We start from the raw sequence: 27446 nt of genomic DNA, 5'->3' as shown, positions 1-27446 counted from the left end.
TCTCAGTTGTCAGGAAAAAAGTTGTCAGGTATCAGACAAAAAAATTTCCTGACAACTGAGACCTGACAATTTTTTGTCTGATACCTGACAACTTTTTTCTTGAGACCTGACGATGTCCTAAAATGTACACCGTACACCAGTGATTTTTCTTGCAGTGAATTAGAAAAGCCCCTCTGCCCTCTTCCTTCCTGTTATATACACACACAGAGTAAATATGCTGTTGGAGTTACACGGCCACCCGCAGCACCAGCAAAAAATGAAGAACGTTTAAGGACTCCTCTGTAGCTTCATCAAAAAGCCCCCACCCCACCCCAGAACAAGACTCGTGACTGTCATTGCTTAAATATGCAGAGGCATCGTGTTCTGAAATGGCAGCAGCACAAACATGACCAATCATTTCCTTGTGCATGTGTCAACCCACCTGCTCAGCTTCAATTGGCTCAGAACATATCACCAGATAGAAGAGCCAAAAAAAAGCCCCTGTAGGAAAAACAGGAAGAAAGAAAAAACAAACTCAAACCAAGCTGCAAAAAACAAAATGAGCTCATGACTCTGAGCAGAAGCTTTTAATGACTGAAAAAGAAACAGTAATACAACAGATACAGAAACAAATAAAGCATAAAATATCCACTTCATAAGGACAGAGTAAAGAGAAGGACGCATGACGAGTAGTTCAAGATCACAATGTTCATCTTTATAAGTTATATCATAATAAAAATAATATATTTATATATAAATAATATAGTTTCATATTGTAAAATATCAGTAGCATATAGATAGTAAGTCATCTATATTTATCTTTATATTACTTTATGGTATATATACTATGTGCTGTAATGCTATAGGACACTGAAAGTGCACGCCCTGGTGCTGCATTACGAGTCTCCGAGCTTCCACAGCTGGTTTATACAAAGGGGGGGGGGGGGTATTAATGCTTTTTGGCTCCTCAAAGTGCACTCGCTGGTGCAGCAAAGAGTCTGAGAGCTTCCACAGCCCAGAGAACTTTTCACCTGTGCACCAATCCCTCACAGCTAACCGGCAAGTGGAATAAAATCAACAATGGGATCGAGGCCGTAACCGGATACAGTTACAGTAACACTAATCAGTGAGCTGGGGTTCAGCTTTGGCAAGTATAGTGCAAAACAGGAGGGTTTGACCCCACTAAACAGCTATCCTGAAGTACCCCTGAGCAAGGCACCGTCCCTACACGCTGCTCCCAGTGGCTGCCCACTGCTTCAGAGAGGAATTTCCCCACAGGGATCAATAAAGTAGACATTACATTATTATTATTATTATTATTATTATTATTATCATTATTAAGTAATGCTTAAAATAAAAGGTCACACATGAGTTAAAGTTTAGCACCTCAAGTCTCCAGCGTCCAGTCAATAAGTGTCATTCTGTCACTCATTACCACCACTGTGCTGTCATCAACTGTGCCAAAGTACGAACAAAGAGAAACTGTAAATGAGTCCAGAGGAAGTGCCTACACTCCAACTGCGTCTACACTTACTGGGTAGATGCAGTGGGAAACTACAGAAAGCATCCACACAGGTGGAGATTAACCTTTTCATGCACATTCTGCTTTAAAGTGAAAAAAGGGGAAAGATCATCGATTCAGATCTGTTCTTTCTACACAATTTCTGGTTTTGCTGCTTCTTTATTCGCAACGATGTAAAGTCCTCTGGTTTGCCCACAGCGGCATCTCCTGCCAATGAAAACAGAACAGCAGTTATGAACACGCCAGATGAGGACACAGCGTGTCATTGTGTGATTTATATACGGGGAGAAGATTACCTGAGATTTTCATATCTGCAGCACAGGATGATGCATGCAAGCGCTATCACTATGACAATGACGATGACAATGACAGAGATGATCCAGTGATGAGAGTTCCCTGAGAAGGAAAACAGATTTAATAATATTTAATATTGCATTAAAGGCCAAATAAATTATTCACAGCTAATAAAAACAGTCACGTTCTCGGAGTTTATTACCTCTCTTAAATAACTTGAATGAGACGACACACAGCATGCAGCCCAATGCTGATAAACGCTGTTATTTAAAGATGATGTCATAAATAAATAGAGCGGGTAAAAAGCACTAATGTAACAAAGTTTGATCTCTCCACTGTAACTGATCTAATAATGAGGCCATTTCCTGCATTTGTTCATCACGTGTGAAAACATGCAGACGCTGCCAAACATTCCTGTGATTTAATCACGTTTCATTTCAGTTTCGTTTCTTTTAGTGACACACAGACACAGTTACATAAATACTGACTGTTTTTTTCAACTCGGCCTCCGGGCAAAGGTTTGGGAGGGCAGACGGCTGCAAAAGAACACGAGAAATTCATATTTCACTTCAAAATTGATGAAAACAAAAACCCGACACAATGTGAGGACGGGGCAGCGATGCTCACCGGTGCAGTTGGCCGTGTAGTCGAGAGGTTTCCCCTACGGAAAACAAAAAGAGACAGTTATTAGGATGAAGCACTGCTGACGGGATTGTTTTCCCTGCATATTTATTTTGCGATTAGCAGATTTGCAGAGTAAACTCAACCTCTCCTGAGCAAACAGCACTATTCACACTACAACACGTCCGACAACACAGGCAAGCTTTTTCCCTCAAGCGTGCAATAAAGTTTTTTCTCATATTTGGAGGGTTGTACCTTGGAGTTGATGTGTCCTTCACAGAAAAGGTTTTCGATGCAAGCTCTGACAGTCAGAGCGTTGAAGCTGCGACTTATCACCACATCAATTTGACCGACGTGGTTGGCGAGGACGTGTTTCTAAAGTCAGCAAATGAAAACAAATAAAAATGATCAGCCCGTCATGCAACAAAATCCCGAATAAATACAAATTACATGTAACCTTTTAAAGTTTATTATATATATAAGAGAACATATATGTGAGAGGTCACTCACGGAGACGTTAAACCACGAGAACTCGGGCTTTTGCACATCCTTCTCAGAAAACCCGGTCTGGAGGGCGTACGTAGTCGTGCCACCATCATGGGAGACGGTGCACTTCACTGGCTGCCCGCTCAAAGCCTGCACGAACACACCTGGGAACAGAAAGATGGGGTTTCTTTATTCTGACCAATTACAGTGAGCTTAATAAATAAATGCAAATGTTATTAAGCTTGTTGCACATTTAAATATAACGGTCGAGCCTGAGGCAAAGAGTGCGCTCAGGTGAGACAGTTACATGTAACTGATTTATATCAAATAAAGAAACAAATGTTTTTGCATAATCCATGCAACAGTGTACTGAGTGCAGTTTGCATAAAGTTTGGAAGTTTATATTTGTGGTCTGAGGCCAGAGTTATTGTTATGAAGCTGTTTTTTTTTAGCTGATGCCAAAGACGAGCTCTGTGCTGAGCTTAAATAACAACAACTAACAGATTAACTACATGAATGACCCATTTTTAAACCTGAGTGAATCAGGTTTAGTTTACTTTTAGCTTTGTTCAGCTTACAGCGCGTTAGTCATTCTGATCCTTGTGAGTCCCTTCTTTGTGAGGCGTGTTAACGTTTGTAAACATTGTCTCGGTGTGGGAGGAGGGGCAGCTGATAAAAATACTACGCAGTCGCATAAAGAAGGTCACCTGGTCACTATAACAGTAATAACTCAGAGTGTTTGGGGAAACCTGGACTCTGTACAAAGCTCCATTTCTTTAAAATCTTTTTTTTTAATCACTGACAAAATCAAATAACCGGATGTTCAAGTTTTGGAACAGAAAGGTGGACCCGCGGGGGAGTGTCATGTCTAGGAAATGATGTAATATGGCCTGATCTTGTGACTCGTCGGGCTCGTGACTCGTGTTGGTTTTCTGTTGTCAAACAAGCGCACACACACATACACACGTGTGTGAGTGAGAGAGTGAGTGAGTGAGTGAGAGAGTGAGTGTGTGTGTAGACCTTTAAACCAACCTGAACCAAACCATAAAAATCTGAACTAAACCTCCTCTGCTACACCAAACTAAACTCCCTCTAAAGAAAAGCAGATAAATCCGTTTAGGACGCGACGATGAATCCAGCTACAGACGACACGTGGAAATAACTGCAGTGCCGATTACACAACAGGAAGCATGTTAGTGTCACCTTCCCGAGGTTGTTAGTAAAACAAGATCGGATCACTGCTCGAGTAAATTTAAGTAAAGACAGTGAAACCTGTTGAAGGCTGACTGGATACCGAGTGACGCAATCTCACCCTCGGCGTGCTCCTCTCGCAATCACACGGACATTCACCACATAAAAATACTTTCCCCTTCGTCATACACACACGTTCTGCTTCCAGGAAGCTTTTTTATAAGTTCTTCAACACAAAACTCACTCAGCAGCAGCGCAGCGCTCAGCTTCCACCCTCCAGCCATCGCTCTGGTGACTAAATGCTCACTTCCTGGACTCCTGTCTTTGTTCTCACACGGTCTTTGCTACCAAAACTCCCCCTCAATGCCGCGCCTTCAAAATAAAACGTGCTGAGAGTTATATGATTTAAAACACATGAAAGGGAAGACTCACTGCAAACTAACACATACTGATCTCTGATCAGCTTCATCCTAGATGAGGATGCACTCATTCACAGCTCAAAGGGAGTCACTGAAAGGTTAGACGAGCATAAAATGACGTGAATCACATGGAAACACATTCACTTAAATCTTTTAATAAGTTCTGCTGAAAGTCGACTCGACAAGCACAAGGCCTGTTACCTTTAGTGATCATGACTGATTAGATCTTTGCCAGCATAATGAGGATCGTTTGGCAGCTCTCACTGGAACCACTGATACTCAGACCAATGAGTATTGGTCAATGTGCGGAGTCATCGGTCTTCCACACTGGAGAGTTTCACATGATCATGGACTGCGAGGGTCGCGACCATAAAAAGCACCTGCTTCAAAGATGTGCACGAGCCAAATGCAGTCTCTGGAAGAGTTTTAAAGATTGAGCTCTTTGGCATCAATGACGCGTGGTATGTTTGGACGAGTTAAGATTCAGCTTCAAAGCTAAGAACACTGAACCAGCTGTCGAGCATCAGAAGCTGTTCTTCTGCAGTGGTGCTCGCACACTACACAAAGAGGAGCAGGACTACCTTCAAATTCTCTGAGACAGTTGAAACTTGGACATGATGGGGTGTTCCAACAGGACACATTAAACCTGGTTTTGGAATAAATAAAAAAGGCTAACGCTAAAGCCACGACCTTATTTAAAATCTGAAGTCGGGTCCGTGCCAGGAAACTAACCAATTTTAATTTAGACTCCACCTTTTCTGCAGAGACTAGTGGTTAAATATCCAACCAGAATTATGCCAGAAGCACCAGTTTAGCTCACCGGGATGAGCAGGCCTTTGTCGCATGTCTTCCCCTCACCCTCCCTCCACTTTCCTGTCAGTATTCACTGTTACAACAACAAACTTTATTTATAGAGCACATTTAAAAACCAGCGGTATGCCAAAGTGCTTAAAATAAGAGACAGAGAAGTAACACGAGTATTATAAGGCCATAGCAAAGTATCAAATATACTCACAGGTCGATGCCACTAATACACAGGGGTAATATAAAATGCATATCAATCATATCAATACTATCTAATAAAACCAGAAAAAAGCCCAAAAAAAAAAAAAAAAAAAAAAAAAAAAAAGCACTTTGCCAGAAGCATGTTGATGGATACTAAAAAGCATCTGGTCAAGATACAACTTGTTAAGTTACATTTAACCATATATTAAAGGTGTGTATGTCTACACTTGAGTCTATTGAAACCTAATGTTGTTAAAGGCTGTACAATCATTTCAACAATCAGTTCAAAGAAATCATTAAAACTCACAAATTATCATGACATTCATTGACATTACATCCATGCTGGATGGATGTAAACTCTTGACCGTCTCCATTACCATCACCAAAACACCCAATCAGGGATTTCTCCTTTGGAGATGGCACACTGACCGTCCACTCAGCCACAGTTTTTTCCTTTAATTTGTCACCTGTCATCAGTAAAGTCTTTAAATCTTAGTATATTTCTAATTATTCAAAAATATATGTGACTGGATTCAGATGTGCTGGACTGAGTTAAAGATGAGTTTTAAGGTTTGTAAACAGTCAAAACTTTGAAGTGGGAGTTTGATTATTGATGTTGCTGCTAAACCTGTTGAGCAATCACTCATACTGAGCCAGCAAAAAGTGCCCGCTTTATCCTTCCTCTCAGTAGCCTTTTAATAACATATTTTACAGTTAATGTCTTTAATGTATGCTTTTATTTTGAAAAAAACAAAACAGGAAAGATTCTGAAAAAAAGTCTTATTTACGACCTGATGCAACCGCTCCGTAGGGTGGCGAAATCATTCGCTCGTGATGACGAAACGTGACGACTTCACCCAGACTGTTTTATTTTGAAAGTATGTAAACAAATGAAAAGCACCATTAAACAAGTTTTATCAGCAGCTGATATTTACAGACCCGGTGTAACCATCAGTTTCACTGCATGGCAATAAATTATGTTTAGTTATGTTTAATCTCCAGTAATCTATCTACATTAACCACACAGGTGCACAGTGTTAGGGAGTAGGTGAGGATAGTTTTGTTTGTTTGTTTTTAACACTGTATGTTTAAATAAAATAAATGTCATACAATACATAAAGCATTCAAAGTCAGCTTTTTTAATTCATGAAAAGGGTGATGTAATGTGAACACACTGACCTATTTTCAGCCTTTTCAACCATGTTCACTTAAATCATTCCTGAATAGAGTAAAGTCAAGTTTTCAGGGAGGAAGCTGGTGAAGCAGGAAGGGAACAGTGAACTGTTTGTGAACGGTTTGGTACAGAAGAAGGGTCTTCCAAGTATAAAAGGAGTCAACATAATAGAGCAAAACAAGACTAACTGGTTGTGCGCACCTTGGGAGTAATAACTGCATTCAAATATTTACTGATAACTGTCAGTGAGTCTCTTACATCACTGTGGAGGAATTTTGGTTCACGCTTCTTTGCAGGATTGTTTTAACTCAGGTCCACTGGAGGGTTTTCCAGCATGAACGACCTTTTTAAGGTCATAAACAGGCCTTAAACATACTGTGAGACCTGTGTCCTTAAAAATGTCTACATTGGATTTTTTTTTTAAAGTGTGAGGTTGAAATTTGGGAAAAGGTAAACTGGACGTCTCCCAGATGGCCACAGTTCATCCCACAGTACTTGGCTGAACGCATGACCGATGCACGTTGGTGAGTCGGGCTGTGGAGAGCACCTGAGACGAGACGTTTAAAGGATGTTGGATTATACAGTGCTGGTCTAATTGGACTGTTCAGAAATGCCAGGTTTCTCCCAAAGAAAATCATCTTCAGCTCGGCCTCCTGTCTCCAAACCAAACACCACAGCAGGTCTCACTGCCATCTTGTAAACTCTCCTTTTCACGCCTGCTGCTATCCTTCTGTCACACATTACCTCTGACAATCGTCTCCACCTGCTCCACCCATCCTGCACTGTCTGTTGCTTTGGATGGTTGACACCAGATACTGAAACTATTCTACTTTCACTACTTCTACTCCATGTGTCTTCTCCTTTCTGCCTGCCGTCCACTCTCAGCACAGATCACAATGTTTTCTGTGAACATCAGAGCCCACGGTGACTCACACCTGGCCTCATCTCTCAGGCTGTCCATTGTTAACAGTAATAATAATTACTGTTATTATTATTATCACAGTAGTATCATTAAAAGCAGTATTACAACCACTTTAACAAAACAATTCCCAAAATATGGGATATTTGATGTATGACATAACTTATAGTTAAACAGCCTTCAACATGTATTAAAAAAAAAAAAAAACTGCTCTGGCTTCACGTATTAAAAATCGGCTGTATGTTCTTGTAACACCACACGATGGCGCACTGAGACAGCTTCTTTTACCCAGGTGAGTCATTAAGACTTTATTCTTACTGATGACCTCCACAGAGAAAACATTTTAACAGCGTTTAGTGTGGACTGCTCACCTGCTGTCGGGCAGCCTCTTCCTGTTCACGCTGTGAGCTGAAGGATGAAGCTCATGGATGGTTGACCAGAGCACACCTGGGAGGCAAAGGTGGAGGGATGACGGCTGGAGCTCTTTGAGAAGTGGACCACACAATAAGTAAACGAATAAAAGACGTAAATACACGACCCATATTTCAACCTTTGGCTCGACGAAGCAGTGAAATAACCGAGATCCGTCTGTGATCCTGTGCGCATGCGTCTCCAAATGCAGGAAAAACATGAGGATTTGGCGCCACCTTCTGAGTATTGTTTTGCTAGTTAAATGTACACATTTGTCTTAAGTAAAAAGAAACTTACAAATTACAAGCTACAAGTATTTAAATATTTTTAAATAAGAGGGTTGACTCATTGAAATAAGCCGATCTGTGAGTGCGCAGTCTCAGAAACAACAAATATTACCTGTGAGGCTCACCAGCCCCTCCTTCTTGGACGCTGACAGATGTCGTCACAGGACTCCGACAAGCAACAGCATCAAACTCTCCTGAGCGCTCATGATCAAACTTTATTTTTAGTCATTCAATTTTTTAATTAAAATTTTAGATTTGTGCAGATTTGCCTCACGCCACTGTGCGAACAAATCATTTCTATTACGATGTCTACAATTTTTTTAAAATTATGTTATTATGTTTTATCTATAAATAAAAAAATATATATGCAAAAGCAAGCAGACAGTTTTATGAGCTCTGAATTAGACAAATCGGTCCAAAAAAAGAAAGAAAAGAAAACAGGCAGCAAATCCCCACAGTGGAGAAGACGTGACATAAAAATAATATTCAACATTTAGATTTCAGAATAAAACGTGACACACACTGATAATTGGATTTTTATTGAAAACCGATGAATTAAATTAAATGAATATATTAACAAATGCTAAAATAACACTGGGATCCATCCCTGGGAAAAATATAGTAAACTAGTGGAGTGAACATAATTTAACATATGGTGATGGAGCGCCGCGTAACACCTGCATCCTCTCACACTGCTTGTTTTTTTATAACTGTTTTCAGGTCGTCTTCAGCGACGGTGAAGTCTCACCGAGGGTCAAATATTTAAGGATGAAGAGGAAGGGCGAACAGAGGCACTGCGTATAGTCCTAAATGATGAGGCTGACACGTGTGGACATTAAATTCCCTTACATGAAATGTGTGCTTTCAAACACGGATGAATGCAGAGTGCAAAAATAGATTTTGCAATACAAAAAAAAAAATAAGATTGTCACTTTGTTCTTATTACACAAACACTCTCTGACCGACACATACACACTGTTTTTTTAAAGCTTTTGGTGCCCAACAAAAGGCCGAAGCACGCAGGTAGTAACCTCACCAGTGAGTTTCCCTCGAATCCAGTTACAGTGCTCCATGTTCAGGTATATAAAACACTCACCAGCACCCTCTGTGACCTCACTATGACACAAACAGCACTCGGCTCACTTTGCACACAAATACACTGCACATTCACACAAACACGTTGCGTACACAAGCACAAACACAACAGTAAACAGACACAGGAGTGACACACAGACTGCAACGCACATTAACTGACTGCATGTTTTTCTTTTTAAAAAAAGGAATAAATGGTTTGTATTGCTTTGGCCTGTTCTGTGAGCAGCCTGCTCGTGTCGCCGTCCTCCTCCGGTCACGCAACTACGCGTGCATCAGAGAGAAGACGACAGCAGGGAGGCGGTGGGGAACATGGCGGATGTCACAGTGTCCTTTTCGTCACTGCAGTGTTCGGACACGTTTACCACCGGGATCCTCGTTTCCCTGGTTTTCCCTTCTTGGCCGAGGCTTCACGTTAGAACCCCCACGTGTCTTTTTGTGCCGTGAAGTCCGACTCCTCTTGGTCCCATTTGCCGGGGGACAGGCACTCTTCAGTGCTGAAGTCCTGAGGGTTCACCCCAATGTCCAGGACCTGGGGGTTAGTGCGAGACTCAGCGAGTCTGTAGCGACAAAAGGGAAGAAAAAAAAGAAAAAACATTTTATTATTTGGTAAAACCATAGACTGTACATAAAAGATGGACATGGCTTCCATCTGAAGCTCTAAAGATGACTGGGGTGCCGGGGCAGAATCGCTGAGATGGAGTCGGCAACGTCTGGAGGAAGCTCAAAGGAGAGATGTTTCTCCTCTGTGCTGATAGGACCCAGTTGAGCTTGCTCGGGGTCTAATTAGGCTTCCTCGACTATTTTTGACGTTCCACACAACTGGGAGGAGTTCCCCGCAGAGATTGCATCAGTTCCAGAAGGAACTTGAAAGCGCTGCTGAAGAAAAGCACATCTGGAACACTTCAAAGGATAATGTCCATCTTTTGTATACAGTCTATAAAATCTGATTTGCTGTTTGCAACATTTACACATCTTTGATAATGGTCAGTACAGCGTGCACAAAAAACAGGAACATAAAAATGGACATCAAATTTTTAATGAAAATGAATAGAAAATAATAACAATGTGGCCAGATGTGGAAATGAAACAAATCCCCTACTTAAACAGCGATAATAATCTAACACGAGTTGCTCTGATCATAAACAGAAGGGCTTATTTTTACTTCGTATGAACGTGCCACTCTCCATCTCTGTGTTAAAGCTGATGGATGTGAGGCAAACACTCAAACATCTGTGGACAAAGTAGAGGAAACATCAGGATGTGTGGCAGAAACGTCCCTCATACTTTTTTAAACAGTGAAATGGTAAAAGAGTGAAGGCGTCCTCCTCGCTGTGCTCTAAAGTTAGTCGACTGGCTACGGTTCTGTGCTATGTTAATGGTTCCTGTCATGAAACATGATGTGGAGACACGTGGGGTGGTTGATCACGGCTACCCGCACAGATGAGCAGGCTTAAACAGTGAGGTTGACAGGACGATGAGGTCACAACATCCAGTGACATGATATTATTACCTGAGTAGGATTCAAAGCTATCCAGACTGCGGCTGAGGGTGCAAAGAAAACATCACAAGTCAGGCAACAAACTCCTGAAAGGCCTCATTTTAAAGCAACTGGACTGATCCAGCCAGCAGAGGGCAGTGCAGAATCTCAAATCCCAACAACAGTCAGAGCTGACAACGGAGGCAGTGGACAGACTGGTGACAAATTAAAGGAAAGCTCTGAAAGCTTGTTGTGGCTCTGTTACTCTGTGTGAGGGTATCTTGGCAGCTTTGTTTAGAACCACCGAGCTCACCTTCAGCCTAGCAGGAAACACTGCTGTGCTGATGGGAGGCTGACAACACAGCGACATGAGATGCAAGTGAAAGCCACCTGACGGCCTCGATCGGTTCAACAGATTTTGGAACGACACGTCCATCACTGCCCTCGAGCACCGACGAGGGGTGCTCGAGAGTGCGCTCCTTTTAAAAACCATCACTGTGGGAAATGTTACCAAGTCTGAATGCCTGCTCTCACTTTAAGAGTGAGCGAGTTTCTGAGCTCAGTAAAAAGCAGGATTATTTAGGAGCATGAGAAAAAAGGAATGAAGCAAAAAGTTCAAGTATTGCTTGTCACTTTATGAACTGTGAAACATCCTGCAGTTTCACAACATTGTGTACTTTGGCTCATTCTGGGGATCAAAACCGGCCCTTTAAGGGAACAATCCATCAAACTGTAGGGCATAAATTTAGCACTTATAGCAGTACTTCTGTCAGCTTTACACCCTTCTTACTGACATCACCTATGGCCATCTAAAGCAAGTAAAAGATAAATAATTAAATAACAAGAAGGTTCCAAAAGAGTGATACGAATGCGTTTCTTTTATTTAAGACAGCAAAATGTCTTTAAAATGCAGAAAAACTTGACTTATCCTCTGAGATTTGGCATGAAGTTAAACCTCACTGACAGTGAAGAAAGGCGAACAACTCAAAGGTGCTTTTTTTAAAAATTAAAAATGTTTACCAGGAAATACTTTGACTAATCGACATCAGGGAGACTAATATTAGAGAGCAAAGTTTATCGATAACACTTCCTTAAACAGTTCAAATGTCCTGAATCACAAACAAGTTTATTTAACGCATTAAGAAACTCTTAATTTGTGCCTGTGTGCAAAGCAGCTACATATGGTGCACCTAATAATGAGTTACAGACCCTCTGACCACTAATCTCTGCTGCTGTTTCTTTAATCTGAAATAATACCGAGCTGTTTCTTAATCAGACAGAACAGTGATTAAAAAGTCACATTTACTGTGCTGTAAACAATCCATTAATCTGGAGCTTATTTCACTCCTCGCGCTAAACTGTAAACTGTAAATAACTTCATTGCTCAGTGACATCCTCATTCACAGACTCATAAATTGCCTGTAATTTTTTCGCTCTCTCGCTCTGACCCCTCATCAACCAGCACAATCAGCTCCTCCTGACAGACAAAGAAGTCGACCTTTCCCTCGGGGGATCCGAACTTCCAGTTAGCGGATGCATCTCTGCTGATGCTGGGCGCATCCTCGTTAATCACAGAGAGGGCGGCTAATGGCGTTAGGGTGTAATTACAGTGTGTGCAGACAAATAATCATCTGATAACGGGGCTAAAATGGCCTCTTAGTGCTTGATTACAGAGACTGAGCCGCCCATTCGCCCGCCACTAAATGAAAAGTGAGAGGATGTGAGGCCCGCTGCAGGATTAAGAGGGAATGAAAAGCCGAGCCAAAGGAAATAAACGCAGTCGTAAAAAGCTGAACGAGTCTTTATGGCAGTAAAATGAAAAGCCGTAAACATTTGCAGAGTGCAAACTTGACAGCAGACCACCGCCGCTTATCAGAGAGGCCAGCCGATGGAGCCCAGATCGAAGCATCAGTCACAGCGGCTTCCAGCTCCGCTCTGACCAGTTTGTTGATGGTACAGACAGAAGTTAAGCAGACACAACGGACTTCCCAGTCAACCTTGAACCTGAAGACATCGTGTTTCCTGTGCTTCATATTCAAGTTCCCAGTTTGATGTACAGTCATGAAAACATTCAAAGTTTCAACAAACAGCCTCAAACTAAACCAGACGTTCCCAAAGTGTGGGGCCCGCCCCCTAGGGGGGACGCAGAGCCATTGCAGGGGGGGCGCGGCATGAAAAGGGAAAAAAAACAAAAAAACAATGCTGCTAGCATGGGGCGCCTACACAAACGCAAAGCAGGAGATGAAGCATCGCTGAATATGTTTCCAAATCAACTTCATTCTATGCCAAAGACTAGAAAATATGGTGAAGCAAATCTTCCCTTTGGTTTCACCTGCACAAGTGCCGAGGTAGGTCTCCCCTGCAGAATTGGTTTTCCCTTTGTCGGGAGCCAGCCCATTCTCACTCCCGAGGCGTAACATGCCGACGTTTTTTCATGTTCCGCGGGCTGTTCAAATCACGGACAAACAGGATCCCACATTCTTGATTTTTAGTTCACAAACACTTGTTGTAATGACTAACTACTCCTGACATGTCGGAGATGTTAGCTCTTTATACAGTAAAGTTACTGTGGGATACAAATAACATCAGGCTGATCCTGCCAGGAAACATTTTTCTGTAAAACAAAGGGGGGCCCAGCGAAAAAAGTTTGGGAACCACTGAACTAAACAAACTTTCTCCACATTTTTGTTTCGAGTCAGTTTTCCAGATACAAATGATCCTTTCATTTTAATTCCTGTCAAAGAGCTTTTGTTTTTATAGCAGTTAACTATTTTTTTAATTTAGTTTTCGGTTTATTTGAACTATAAAAGCCTCGCTCGGTTTACACTCAGACGTCTGCTCTGTTGAAAGTGTCATGTGTAAATGTTCCTGTGGTCCAACCTAGTAAGATATCAGAGTTAGATTAACAGCTGTGAGGGCAAAAAGTCTTTCCTATACTGCAAATAACAACATCTTCACTGGGCTTGGGATATAAATACCAAGCAATCCGTCTTCTTTCCCCCCTCGTAGGAAATCGGTGTGTGGCAATCAAAGCCTAGAAAGGCAGCGTGACTCAGGGAGGGTGTCAGCTGAGTCAGGGCCTGTAAATGAGCCGGGGTGAGTCAAGCGGAGGGAGAGGCAGTGTTTACTACAAGTGCAGCCCAAACTACAGACTCCTGATCCCAAAACAGCAGCTCATTAGAGCCTGAGCTCCAGGGAAAACCCAAATTAACTCATCTCCTCACCTTGAGAAAGCCTCGTCCAGACCGTCCTCCAACTCCTGCCAGACAGAAAAACACACACACGCCGGTTAAATTCAGAGTTTTTGTCTTATGAGGTGATAACAGTCCTTACTTATTACACATTAACATGCACAAAGTCTCCTCTATGCTCTCAGGAGGTTGAGTTATGCTGTTTGCAGCCCCACACCCTCGCCAGTTATTTGATAAGGCCATTTCTGTTCAATAGGCTATTGTGTGCTTCATCGCGGCAGCGGCTCGGCTGTAGAACACACTCCTTTGAATACAACAGGTACAGTACATCACTCGGACGCTTAATCACCAATTCCAGCACGGCGGTCTTCTTATCAAGCTGAAACAGCTGAAACGTACTGACCGGCCCTTCTCTCGTCTTACCCATACAGTATTGTTGTTCTCTGTTGCGTGATTATGCACCGTAAAGGGATCCGACTGGGTCTGCTTTGTTCCTGAGTGGGTCAGCGCCGCGTTCGCTCCCTCAGCCAAATCCAAAAGTGTCCCCGTGGCGACCTCTGAAAATCAAAACAAAGTTCGTAACATTAATTTACTCCTAAAAACCACACGGGCACCTGTGATGGTCAACAAACACCAAGAAGCAGGAAGTCAAGTGGCTAAAGTGGGCACGTGAGATTTCCCTCATGTTCGAGGCCGAGGGCTGGATTGATCTCTGTAAAAGTTTGTGCTGAAGGTCGACGACGGGCAGCGACGAACACGATCATATCCAAATAAACTAAAAAGCACAGAAGCAAATTAAAAGACGAGACTCTCGTCCAACACAGGAGGCGGTTGGAACTTAAACACAGCTGATGCTGAACAGATTACATGCGGTCAAAGTTTCAAATCAACGTGCTCAGCCTTAAAAATAGTTTGTTATGATGTCATAGAGCGATCCATCTGTCCATCTCGCACTCATCCGAAGATGTTACAAAGATCTCAACATCATTGAACTCTCTCCCTGCTAATCCAGAGTGAGAATTGCACCTTTTTTCGTACAGAACCATGACAACCTGACGAATCGCCACCTTATCATAGTGGCGGTGTTTGTGCATTCCTGGTTCCTGGCAGCAAAAGCTCCTGTTAGCGTCTCCCATGCCAAACTGGTCCCAGGCGACACAAAGGGACCCTCAGTCTTGGACAGTAGCTCCTTGAGCCATAGAGACATGGTCATCTCAGTCTCTGTGAGCACAGAAGCCCCACCCCTTTCTGTTTCTGAGGGGCAACCAATCAGAAGACAGGTGATTTAAAGTAAAGGCCATAACAGCTTGTTGGTTGGGGGCCTGCGTAGCAGCTCAGTACAAAATAAAAGCTGGTTTAAAATGTGAATCATGCAAAGAATGAAAATATGGAGGTGGAAACGGGCAGGACGGCCCCCACACTTCTCATTATCAAGCTTCTAATGCATCTCATCAATTCAGCCATATGTGGCACGTCACTTAGTGATAAGTGAGCACGCAGTAACCCCGCGCCTGACTACGGCGGCACTGCTGAACTGTAATGGGATTGGCTCGTAATGGCCCAGCCCGATGATTAATGCGTGTCAATAATGTGTGTCAACACTAATTTCAGTCGAGTCTTTAGGCTAATGTCACCCTCTGAGAACAGTAAAACCACAGTGACTCTTCTAATGGTGGGATATAAATACTCTTCAGTCCTTAGCTGACCTTTTTACTCGATTTTATGCTCCTTAAGGGAAAATGGTCCCGTATAACTGAGTCAGCATGCAATAACATTTTCATTCAGTCTGTCCTGTGTGTCAACAGAAGGCATTCAGACCGTCTGCTGTTATGAAAAAGGCAATACTGTGAGACAGACCTTCACGGGGAGCGGAAGGACTCATCTGATGATTAATGCTGCTCACTTAAAAGCTTATTTATTACTTTAGTGAAAGACAGGGTCTGTGAACAAACAAGGTAGAACTAATTCATCAATCAATTACCTGAAAGGTGATTAACATGCAAACTTTTTTAAAGTGGATAAATATTTAAGATGATACCAAAAGTTTGTTTCTTTTGATTTTAAACTGACAGTCGTCTTTTTGACGTCTAAGGTTTTATAGATCAGGATACAACAACAACAAAAATCATCTATTCTTCGATGAACAACAGCGTTGCAGTCAGACTGAGGTCTGGACTTCGTCTGGGCCACTGCAGCACCTCCCTTCTTTTCTTTTTCAGCTAATCTGCAGATTTGCTGCTGTGTTTGGGATCATCCTGTTGCATAACACAATTTGTATCAAGCACATCTGACTCTGGGAAACTTTAACCTCCTAAGACCCGAACTCTTCCACGGCAGCATTTTTAATTCCTCTTTGATATTTGGGCTGATTGGGACCTGATGAATGTAAAAACAAAGAATAACTAAAAAAATTTTTTTTACCTAATTTTTGTTTCTGAGAAAAATGAGAGCCACTTATGAGGATATTCGTTTAAAATTTCGATAGAACAGTAGCAGTATAATGTCCTTGTAAGTGGATATCAGGCCCTTGTAGAGCAAAATTTAGTATTTTGGTCTAAATAACCCAAAATGTGATGTCCACATATGTGGACGCCAGGTCCTAGGAGGTTAAAGTTCACGAGAGAGAAGAAGTTTTCTCCCAGTAATCCTTCCAAACAAGCTATATTTGTTCAGTCTTTGGAACTGTGCTGTCATGAACTTTAAACTTTAAGTGCTAACTGAGGCCTGCAGAGTCTAAGATGGAGTGATTTGGCGGTTTTGTTGGCTCTTAGTCTTTTTGCATTGTTTGACGTTGGGGTGACTTTGCTGTGGTATCCACTCCTGGGAAGATTGGCAGCTTCCTGAATGTTCTCCGCTTGTGAATAATCGTTGTCACTGCAGAATGATGGACTTGAAATTGTTTGAAAGTGTAACACTTCGCAGCAAAACCTGCTTATTTAAGACCACTGTTGATGTTTTTCCTCCTTGGCATTACGTTCCCACACCTGGAAGCTTCCAATCGGCCTTTTATAGATGTGCTCACACTTGCTGATGATCAATTAATCGAGTACATTTGACAAGCAGCACCTGGCTGCTGCTTACCCTCTTAATTCCTACAGAAGCAGTAAGAGTTGACTTTTTCCACACACTGCTTCTTGCATTTTAATTATACCAATTTATTATTAATTTTAACGATACCAATTTTTTCAAACCGATACGATACTGATACTTGGATCTGAGTACTTGCCGATACAGAGTACAAAAACCGATACTTCTAAACACACACACACACACACACACACACACACACACACAAATGCAGACAAGTTTTATTTTATTCTCTGCCGATAAAAAATAAAATCTTAATAAAAATGACCACAAAAAAAAAAAAATTTTCATCGCTTTTCCAAAACCTGAGTTAAAGTTGGCTGTTCCAGTCCACGCTGCTGACATTTTGTTTAGCCTAGCTACAGCAGTCTCCAGTTTCTCTTTTTTCTCTCACTCGTCTAACCCTGTGCCTGTTTAGCACGGGATGTCCCCCTAGTGGCCAATCTAAAAAACTACAACAGAAATGACAAGCCACCCTCTGATTAATGAAATAAGTTGGTATCGGTTCATGGTATCGGTTAACTTTTATGAGTATGAGTACACACACATTTTACAGTATCGGTATCGGTGCATCCCTAATTTTAACTTAGTTTGACTAAAATACATGTTTTATTGTTCAGTTCCATACTTTTAGGATATTTTAGGATATTTCAAGCCCTGGAATAAGCATGTACTGACTGCACATGCTTGTTTAATACCAATCTCTTAATCACAGCTGTTTTACTTCCTGTTTAAATAAAGACTAAACGTTTTTAATTTGCTGCTTCATATCGTGTCACAGAACTATGCATAAACACTTGAGTGCTGAAACTTTTAACCAAGAAAAGGATCATCATCTCCTCCATCAGATTAAATTATAAGGAAACTAAGCTCTACTTTTAACCTTGTGAAGAGGAAGAGACTGAGAAGCTGATTCATCTCCTGCAGGCAAACCCCCCCAACAATCAGGTTATGGCAGGACGTGGCATTTACAGGCTTGGCGCTGGGAGAAAGTCGAGGGTATCGTGTGTCACGAGTAAAGCTGACTCACCTCCGACAACGCCACTGATCCCGAGAGTCTCTGACACGCTGCTTGTGCATCAGCCACACAGTGAAGGGCAGATAAATGTAAGAGCTCTGCTGTCCCTGATCACTGCTTCAGAGCTGGCAGCGAAGACTCCAGAGCACCGAGCTTTACTCTGCTGTGAAATTATGCTAATTTGCCTCACAGAAACGCAGTCCACTGGCAGCGAAATGACCCACCAGAGGGTCAGTAGGATAATGTTAGTCCAAAAAAAGCCTCTCTGTTTGCAAAATCTCTGCTTTGTTGAGTCTTCTCACAGAGGATCATCTTTAAAGCCCGTGTTGACCATGAAGCGCTGCACGTGCAGTACTGCAGAGCCAAATAAAGCATCAGAACACATTTAGGGAGCTGCACTCCTCTGACGGGGGGCCTGCTGGCTGAGCAGAGGAGCACAAAGCTGATGTTTTTAAGACTTTCCTGGGAAAAAATGGCCACTCCAAACAAATATTGAAAGGATCGGGTCGGGAAAGGCGTGCGCAAACACAACATGCACAAAAATAAAGCATCGTGAAACAACGTGTAATTTATGCCCTGGATGTGGACATGTATGGGATTAATAATGCCTTCAGGTCGTCTGGCTCAGCGGATGTTTAGGGTCTGATCGAACAATGGGGGCAACAGAAATGTGAAATTCCTTCATGCTTTCTAAACAAACAGGGCTGTAATTGTGCTTCCAGAGTCAGGCGGAATAACAGCATGATAGCAGTCCTTTGTTTTCATAAAAATGTCAGGGGAATCGCTGAACCAAGATTCGGTTTAATGCATCCACAATGGCTGCAGTGTGGCTTTTATGTGTTCAAATTAACCAGATCATCAGCAGCACCATCATCACCGCATGTAACTGCCTTAAAAAGTCACCTACTGTTAACTTTTGTGATGTTCGTGAGAAATGGTAACCAATGAAAAGCAGACTGTCATCAGCTGACCTGCAGCCTCCATGTAGGCCAACCTTTGACAAGTGGCTGAACACTCTTCCGTCCCTTGAGGCTACGATCGCTGCGACACGGAGAGAGAGACAGAGAGAAAGAGGAAGAGAGAAAAAGATGCGATGATGGGCGACGTGACTCACCTCCTCCCTTCAGGCTGCCCTGGCTGGCCGAGCTGTCCGACTGAGAGCTGCTGGCTCCTTCCCCATCTGAGCTCGACTTTACTCGTTTCTCTTTCTCTGAACAGAAACACAGAGCAGGAAAATGAAAACAGTGCAGTCAGTGAGGACAAGCTGCGATTCAGGAAGTTCTAACCACAGGGCCAGAGTGGTTGTGCTGCAAAGAACAGTTTGCCTTCATGCAGCTCAGATGTGGTTAAAAGTTTCACTCAACAGTTGAAAATGTTCACAAATTCTATATTCATTATGTGCAAAGTGAAATATCCCAGGGCGTCTTTTGCTTCAATTTTGATGATTATCGAGATGCTCCATGAGGACAGTAAGACACAGAAGGTCACTGCTGAAGAGCCTGAAAGCTGTATCGAGGAATATTAATTGGCAAGAACAACAGGAAAAGGTGCACAAACAACAGACGACCGCAGACTTTAAATGGTTGCAAAGAACAGTTGATTCAAGAAATTTGGCGAGCATCACACGAGCAGACTCAGGCTGACGTCACAGCATCAAGAACAACAACAACAACACACAGTTGTTTTCAGGACGGAGGCTCCAACCACATCGTTCCCAACATCACCAATCCTAAACCAGACATTACATCAGAAGTGTTTGGTTTAAAGAACATAAACATGATGGCTCAAAATCCTCTTTTCAGATAAAAGATGCAGTTTGGAAGCTGAGGTCTTGCAGTCTGGAGGATGAGGCTCAGAAGCCAAAGTCAACACAGCGTGACCCGGGAGGTTTTAGAAAGCGTCACGCTTCCGTCTGCAGACGAGCTCTCTGGAGATGCAGATTTCTTTTCCCATCAGTAGAGGAAATTTGCAGTAGTACCAAATGTGTCTGACCTGAGCCCCACAGAGAGAAACCACGAGGAGCAACAACATTCAACAGAGCGTATAAATGAGCATATTTTTCAGGCGTTTGATATTTCAGTGTTGAAAATCATGTTTGGTTGATCTTCTCAGAATCTGAGACACTAGATTTCTGATTTTCATTGGCTACAAGCAATGATCATCAAAAAAAGCTTGAAAGATTTCATTTTAAGCTTAATGAATGAATCTTTTCCATACTTCTGCTGCTGTACGTTATACAATCCCCCCCCCCCAAAAAAAAAAAATAGAGAAATCTTTGAATATGTTAAGACTATTACTGAAATCATCTGGCAGCTACAGCAGGGTTTGTAACCGTAGCCTTTAAACAGGGAGCGCCTGGGTCTGTGTTTGGCCCGAGCGTTCCTCTGAAAAGTTTCTCCATGCAGAGCAACAGCTCCCTGCGACTTCCTGCACAACATTTCTGTTAATCTCAGTCCAGCAGAGCAGTTTCAGGGCCTGTATTATTCACACATGTCAGAGCCACAACTTCAAACTGCACGCAGTTAACTGAGGACAGAAAACACTTCCCTTAGGCAAACCCTGGGTGCACTGGGTGCATGTCTGTGACACCATGTCTCAGACACATCTTTGTCCCACTCTTTGCACGGCTTTAAGTCACACCAGAAGCGTTTTAGCAGTACAGGATCTTTTAGTGTTTCGTTTCCTGCCCTCCTCACGTGCTCTGTACAGCTCGAAGCAGAGAACTTCTGTGGGGCTTTTAATGTGGACCCGAGTGGATCTGATCAGCTCCAGGATAGCTCCTGAATAGAATCGAGGACTTTCAAGTAATTTATTAGGCTCACAGAGCTGAGTTTGACCTGAAACATAAAAGGAACAGAGACGCGACTAGATAAATCCTGGTTGATGATCTATGCGGGGGGACTAGAGATGATGGTTGTCCTGCAGCCCCAGAAGAGCCAATCAACAGTCAAAACAGGAAACATGTTAGTAGCTGTTTGACGGGCACGTTTCTGCATTTGCAAACGGAAACGTGGCTGCAGAGTGGCAAAACTCGCTTCTAGAGGGACTCTGAAGGTACTGCTGTGCAACAGTAGTGGTACAGATATCACACTTTGTGGCAAACCGAGGTTTTACACATAACAACAACACAAGCCATATAAATATCTACAGACATCAGACGGTAATTAATCGGTAATCTGCCTGAGCTGTGTCACATACGACCACATATTTCACCAGTTCTATGAGGGCGCTGCTGCAGCTTGCACAAGCGCATGTTGCAACTCCTCTCTGGCACGCCATTTAATGAGCAACATGAAATCTCTCGCTTCCACTGATACGCCTTTGAGCTGCATCCTTTGTTCACTCCTATGGCCTATATGTGGAGGAACAAGAGAGGATCCACCAACCCGAGCAAAGCACAGCGGCTCACAGAAACCTCTTTCCCACAACATCACATTGCAGAACCGTACACGCAGCTACAAGCTCAAACTGATTTCACTCAGTCCTTTTTCTAAGGACTCTTACGCACTTTGAGTTTCACAAGTGTTTTTTAATTGTGTTAAAATATTTTAAAACTGGCTGTTTCAGCATGAATCATCAGAATTACACAACTACATGTGAAACACTGCACGGAAATCCGTCTGTGCAGAGACGGAAAGTACTCGTGTGCAGTTTGAGAAATCTTTCAACGAGCCCAGTGTCGTCACACCAGCGCTAGCATCACTCTACCTGATTTTCACACCTCTGTTTATTTGGGGCCAATCACAGCGATTGATTAAGTTAAGAAAGCCTAAATATTTTTTTTGCCACTTGTTAAGCAATTCTGTCCAAAGTTTCCGTTCACAGTCTCTCCTGCTCTTTTACCTTCAGTGTTGGGAAGGTTACTTTTAAAATGTATTCCATTACTGATTACAGAATACATGCCCCAAAATGTATTCTATAACGTATTCCGTATTCTGAATACTTTGGATTACATTTAATCAAAAAAAATATTTAATTAATATTAATATATTATCATGCTGTTTACAACTACATGAATGTACTATTGCTGTGATTTATTACTGTTACTGAAGGTCCGCGGCTCCGAACCGTAGTAAAGGGACCTCTGGCTAATACGGTGGGTTCGTGTCGGGCTCGTAGCCGAAAACTAGCTTTACTTTGTTGTCTGGGTCACTTTGCTAGCGAGAGACAGAGAGAGGCGTTGAAAGGCTGCTCCAACGGGACTTATTGTTTTTGGAGGAAAACACGAACACGGTGTACAGTCGAGTCTTAATAGCTTACTTACAACTGGGCTCGTCTCCCGTTTTTGCTCGATGACAGCTCGTACTTTTCCTTTTTCTCCCTCCCTCGCTCACAGACACATAACGGGTATGGCAGTCCATTCTCCCTGCAGCACGGACTACACTGCCTATGATGCTACATTCTTTAGAGCTATAGCATGTAGCATTCTGCCTGTTAGCTTAGCACAGACGTTCCCAAAGTGTGGGGCCCGCCCCCTAGGGGGGGCGCAGAGCCATTGCAGGGGGGGCGCGGCATGAAAAGGGAAAAAAAACCCCAAAACAACGCTTGGACACTGTTAGCACGGGGCGCCCACACAAACGCAAAGCAGGAGATGAAGCATCGCTGAATATGTTTCAACCAACTTCATTCTAAGTCAAAGACTAGAAAATATGGTGAAGCACATCTTCCCTTTGGTTTCACCTGCACAAGTGCCGAGGTAGGTCTCCCTGCAGAACTGGTTTTCCCTTCGTTGGGAGCAGCGCTGGGCTGTTTAAATCACGGACAAACAGGATCCCACATTCTTGATTTTTAGTTCACAAACACTTGTTGTAATGACTAACTACTCCTGACATTTTGGAGATGTTAGCTCTTTATACAGTAAAGTTACAGTGGGATACAAATAATATCAGGCTGATCCTGCCATGATTTGTTCCCCCGGTTCAAATCACGGACAAACAGCGTCCAACAGTTGTTTATGTTTTTGAACCCATTTTGCAGACGGATTTTTTGAAAAATGTATTGATAGCAATGTTGAATATTATTACACAGGAAAAAAAACAACTACATGTAAAATAATCACAGCGTGACGCCTCTGCCTTTGTAAATGGAGGGACAGTAACTGCGTGTATATGTAAGCGTGTAAAACCTGCAGATAGTCAGATTAACAGTATTTTGTCTCTATCTGACATTCTGCAATTCATCTCATGTAAACAATAACGTGGCCACAGCGTGACGTGAAAAAAGGCACATACCTTTGACGTTGCGTGAAGAACTCTATATTCCTCGTCCACACATAAACGCAAAAAAGGAGTTTAAAAAAAATCTTGAAACGCCGTTTACGTGGACGAAACAGCTGCGTGTTCAAAAATACCCGTGTAGGTGCAGACGTAGCGTAAAAGAGTTAGTAGTTTATTTTCTTACTACCTGTAATTTATTGCAGATTACTTGTATTTGCTTAATTGTTTACTAAATGTTTGAGGTGTGAAATAAACCGCAATGGAGCAAAATATGGGTGTGTGTGGTTGGAGGATGTGTTCGTGCGTGCGTGCGTGCGTGCACGCGAGGGGGGCGCGAACATTTTTCTTGTAAAACAAGGGGGGCCCAGCAAAAAAAGTTTGGGAACCACTGGCTTAGCACAACAACAACAGGCGCTCTCTCACCCAGGAAACACGCAGAGAGAGCGTCACCCTGTAACCATGGCAACCGTAACGCTGCCGCCTGGAACTACAGAACGTAGCTGTCAAACAAAACCCAAACAGTCCTGACCCGCCACAATATGAAACAGGGAAGTACCGCCGTGTAATCCATTTATTTCAACAAAGTAACTGTATTCTAAATACCACCTTTTTAAACGGTAACTGTAACGGAATACAGTTACTCATATTTTGTATTTAAAATACGTAACGGCGGTACATGTATTCCGTTACTCCCCAACACTGTTTACCTTACATGTGTACTCATGTCATACATGAGGAAAGGTGTGCATTTTCTATTCACAGATTCGTGATTGACCTCGCAGCCCATGATCACTTCTCTTCAGCCCGCTGTAATCTGCTTTTCTTCCATTTAAGTGTCCGTCCTGGTCTTTGTTTGGAGTTTCTCTGCCAAAAACACTGACGCCCGCTTTCATTTATTTGGTGGATTTTCTGTTTTCGGGCCAGACTGCGTTGAGTTTTCAGTCTTGCAGCTTTGATGTGTTTCATAAAAACAGCCGTTTGTTAAGAAATATTTGTGAGTCATATCTGTGATTTGCGCATTTGCTACAGTTTCCAAAAAATAAAAAAAATTTAAAAAAGAAGCTGAAGGAGAATCCTCGAGGTTTATCGATTCCATCATTTTTGTGGGTCGGCAAAACATCCATAAGCCTCGATTAAATTTTTAGTTCAGTCCAATTTGATTAAAATGGTCAGAAAAAACAAATAAAATTATCACGTTGTGAAATTTACCAAAAGCAACTGAAGGTTTGAAGCTTTAAAAATGCAAAAAAAAGAGAAGTTCATTAATAAGAGGATTTACTTGGTCTTTTTCATGTTGTTATACAGCATTTTTACGTTTCTATATACAAGCTTGTTTATTTTTTAATGATTTTTCTGCCCTTTTAAACTTATTGAGCCATTTTATATCCTAATGTTTTATTTTATTGAGTTATTCCACTGTGTTTAATGTTTTGGTTGTTATAAATCATGAATTCCCAAACTTTCAGCATGAACAAAGTTCTACAGCTCGTCTTAAAAATAGATTATAGAGCTTTATTCAAAAGCCCGCCTCACTGCTTGAGATGAAACGTCGCTTTCTGCTTTCCTAACCACAACTTTCTTCTACGCACCGTCATTCTTGGTGCAGTGAAAATAACATTTCCCATGAGCCCGGGTCGCTTGGTAATGGCAGCCTTAGAAAAATTTCCCAGGGCACCCGTTTTTTTCTCTCCTGCAGATCCTCACGTGTGCACTTTTCAGTCGGCTGCTAAACATGGAGCCGACTCACAGATACGGCAGTTCAAAGCTTGCTGTAGTGTTTGCAGTGAATAGTCTATGAAGGCAGATTTATGAGCAGAGATGGGATCTGTAATATACAGAGGAATGTGGGTCAGGAATGTGCAGAACCACGGTGGGTGGTGGTGGTGGTGGAGAGCTTGTAAGAAACAAGCAAACCACACAGACATGCGGTGGATATCTCCCTTCCTGCCCTCGTCCCCGGGGTCTTGCAACTTTAATGAAAACAGACTCCAAAGGATTTTTTTTCCTTCTCCACATCTCTCTTTCTTCTTCCCTGTCACAAGAGAGCACCACGGCTTCTTTATAAAAATATATATATATATTCCCCTCCATAACCCCACAGAACAGATAACAACTCGTTCAATTAAGCGACTTCGCCCACATTAAAAATTCGAGGTGAAAAGTGTAGAGCGAGGGGAGGAGAAGGATGGGGCGAGTGAGGCTGTACTAAATTGTACTCTTTAATATTCGACTCAGAAATACAAAAAAAGGACAAACGAAGCGGCGTGAGGCGAGGAGTCCGTGGCCTTGATTTTGATGGGGGGAAAATAAAATAATCCCTCGTCAAAATGGAAATGTGGCCACAGTGGAATCTCCACAGTAAGAGCAGAGGAAGCTGTGGGAATGTTGCAGGAAAGAAAGAGGCGGCTGGATTTTTAAACAGAGCAAGCGTGCGTCTCGAAAGGACTGAATAAATAAGCACGCCGTCGCTTGAGACGGGATCAATGACACTGACACTGAATCTGTCAGGAGGCTGAGCTCCCGCCGACACACACACACACACACACACACACACACACACACACACAATCATTTTCCTTTCTCTCTCACACACTCGCCATCCAAACACCCCTCCCTACCCTGCCTTTCATGCTTTCTTGCCCCTCTCTTCTCCTCATCCCCATCCCCCTCAGTCGCTCTTCTCCACTCCTTTGGAAAAAAACAAAAACAGAAGAAGCGATGGATTTGGATGGAGAGGGAATAGAAAACAACTAAACAGTGCATGCACGGGGAAAACAGGTGTAAGACGAGACGACAAAGGATAATCACAAAATTCAAAGAGCACTCACGGCGATACAAACGTAAAGATTAGAGAAAATGGTTGAGGGGGCGCCGATGCAGAAACTGATATTATGTGGCAAGAATTGCTCATTTACTCTGGAGTCATACGTGCAGAAAATTACATGCATGTTTCTGCTGAGCTGCAGAAACGCCGGCCTCACGCAGCTCTCCGATTGGCTGCCGCCTCCACGGTTCCTTTGACACTCACACCTACTGTTCATCTGGGTTTTAGAGGCTCAACACAACTCAACAAAAATATAAATATACTTTGTTAGCTTCCAGCTAAATTTCTATTTTCTTAATTCGTTTTGGTGGAATTTCTCAGCTTTGTGTTGAGTCGCAGGCAGCTTAGAAAATGGATGGATGCTTTTATTAATACCTAAAAGTTTATACAGTTATTTCTGTATTAAATGTGTACTGTTTGAGTATTTTCCCCACTGCCATCTTGCCAAGCTCAATCTTTCTGTGTTTTTATTTTTTACATTCAGAGTCAGGGCCATAAATATTTAAGTATTCTCTTACCCTTTACCCGCCCCTGTTGCTTGTCTTGTGTTTCTATGGTGTATTGATAGTCATGTGCTTTTTGTGCTGAGGTGTTTTTTCTGTTGTCAAACTGTTCTCCCACTAGGAGCTCAGTCTGAGTGGAGTTTTTTTCTCCTCCTCTTACCTCATGTTATGTATTTTCGTTCGTTATCAGCCTACCTTTCTGACATGTCTCCCCAATGATATGTTTGTGTGAAGTTGGTCAGAAGGTTCCTTTGTAAGTGCGCCATTAGCGTGCTGCCTGCTGTAACCCTAATTTCCTTCGGGATTAATAAAGGATTCTGATTTAACTTTGGTGATATTGCCTGTGTTCTCCACCACAGTGGATTTTAAATCAGACGGTCCAGATGTGGTTGAAGTGCAGACTTTCAGCTTTGATTCAAGAGGTTTAACAAAAACATGCAATGAACAGTTTTTTTAGGGCTCAAAATTAACTGGACATAGTTTCAAAGAGAAACACGTTTGAACTCGATGACTTACTGAAATCTAGAACTCGTATGCATCACCAAATGCTGCGTTTCCTCCCTTGAGCCCCTCTGCATTAATTCATGAAGGCATTTCCTGAATGTAGACTTTGACAATGATGTGCTTTCCTCTTCGAGGGTGTTCTTGACTTGGTTAGATGCTGTGCAGTTGTTGTGCAACTCTGTTTTCATGCACTTCGGTGCATTTACTATTTTTTCAAAACTAC

At 42.4% G+C, this 27446-nt stretch overlaps 2 protein-coding genes across 8 annotated transcripts in view; both read right to left on the bottom strand.

Annotated features, from left to right (window-relative positions):
- Positions 1-139: 139 nt before the first annotated feature.
- LOC102788695 (uncharacterized) lies at positions 140-4411 on the bottom strand. Of its 2 annotated transcripts, XR_015716967.1 has the most exons (8): positions 4338-4411; positions 2927-3066; positions 2672-2791; positions 2423-2456; positions 2284-2331; positions 1798-1897; positions 1567-1708; positions 140-1434 (listed from the first exon to the last, which is right to left on the bottom strand). XR_015716967.1 is itself a non-coding variant. In XM_087833075.1 (7 exons), the coding sequence occupies exons 1-7, from the start codon at positions 4375-4377 to the stop codon at positions 1633-1635; spliced, it is 558 nt and encodes a 185-aa protein (XP_087689201.1). In that variant the 5' UTR covers positions 4378-4411; the 3' UTR covers positions 140-1632. The 2 variants fall into 2 exon arrangements, 1 of the variants encoding a protein (XP_087689201.1); XM_087833075.1 differs by having other exon boundaries at positions 140-1708.
- A 4420-nt stretch (positions 4412-8831) lies between these two features.
- ldlrap1b (low density lipoprotein receptor adaptor protein 1b) overlaps positions 8832-27446 on the bottom strand; it is a 54802-nt gene continuing 36187 nt past the window's right edge. Inside the window, exons 6-10 of one of the 6 annotated variants that reach the window (XM_035915172.2) lie at positions 19291-19386; positions 14495-14628; positions 14105-14139; positions 10914-10945; positions 8832-9960 (exon numbers count right to left, since the gene is read on the bottom strand). In XM_035915172.2, the coding sequence (XP_035771065.1) occupies positions 9914-9960; positions 10914-10945; positions 14105-14139; positions 14495-14628; positions 19291-19386 (344 nt within the window). In that variant the 3' untranslated portion in view covers positions 8832-9913. Of the gene's footprint in view, positions 9961-10268; positions 10946-14104; positions 14140-14494; positions 14629-19290; positions 19387-27446 lie in introns of those variants that run through there. The other 5 variants (XM_035915173.2, XM_006807480.3, XM_006807482.3 and 2 more) reach the window with 5 other exon arrangements.

This window comes from Neolamprologus brichardi, chromosome 19 (genome assembly GCF_056152115.1).
Source record: "Neolamprologus brichardi isolate AB-2024 chromosome 19, ASM5615211v1, whole genome shotgun sequence".
Classification (NCBI taxonomy): Eukaryota; Metazoa; Chordata; class Actinopteri; order Cichliformes; family Cichlidae; genus Neolamprologus; species Neolamprologus brichardi.
Note: the sequence above shows the minus strand (reverse complement) of the source record. Positions and strands in the feature narration are given on the sequence as shown.

Bases quoted from the DNA above. Each gene is read 5' to 3' on its own strand.
- LOC102788695 (XM_087833075.1), bottom strand. From the start codon at position 4,377: ATGGCTGGAGGGTGGAAGCTGAGCGCTGCGCTGCTGCTGA. The intron at 2,792-2,926 runs GTGAGTGACCTC...TGCTGACTTTAG, and splicing joins TCTCGTGGTTTAACGTCTCC to AAACACGTCCTCGCCAACCA. The intron at 2,457-2,671 runs GTACAACCCTCC...TGTTTTCCGTAG, and splicing joins AAGGACACATCAACTCCAAG to GGGAAACCTCTCGACTACAC.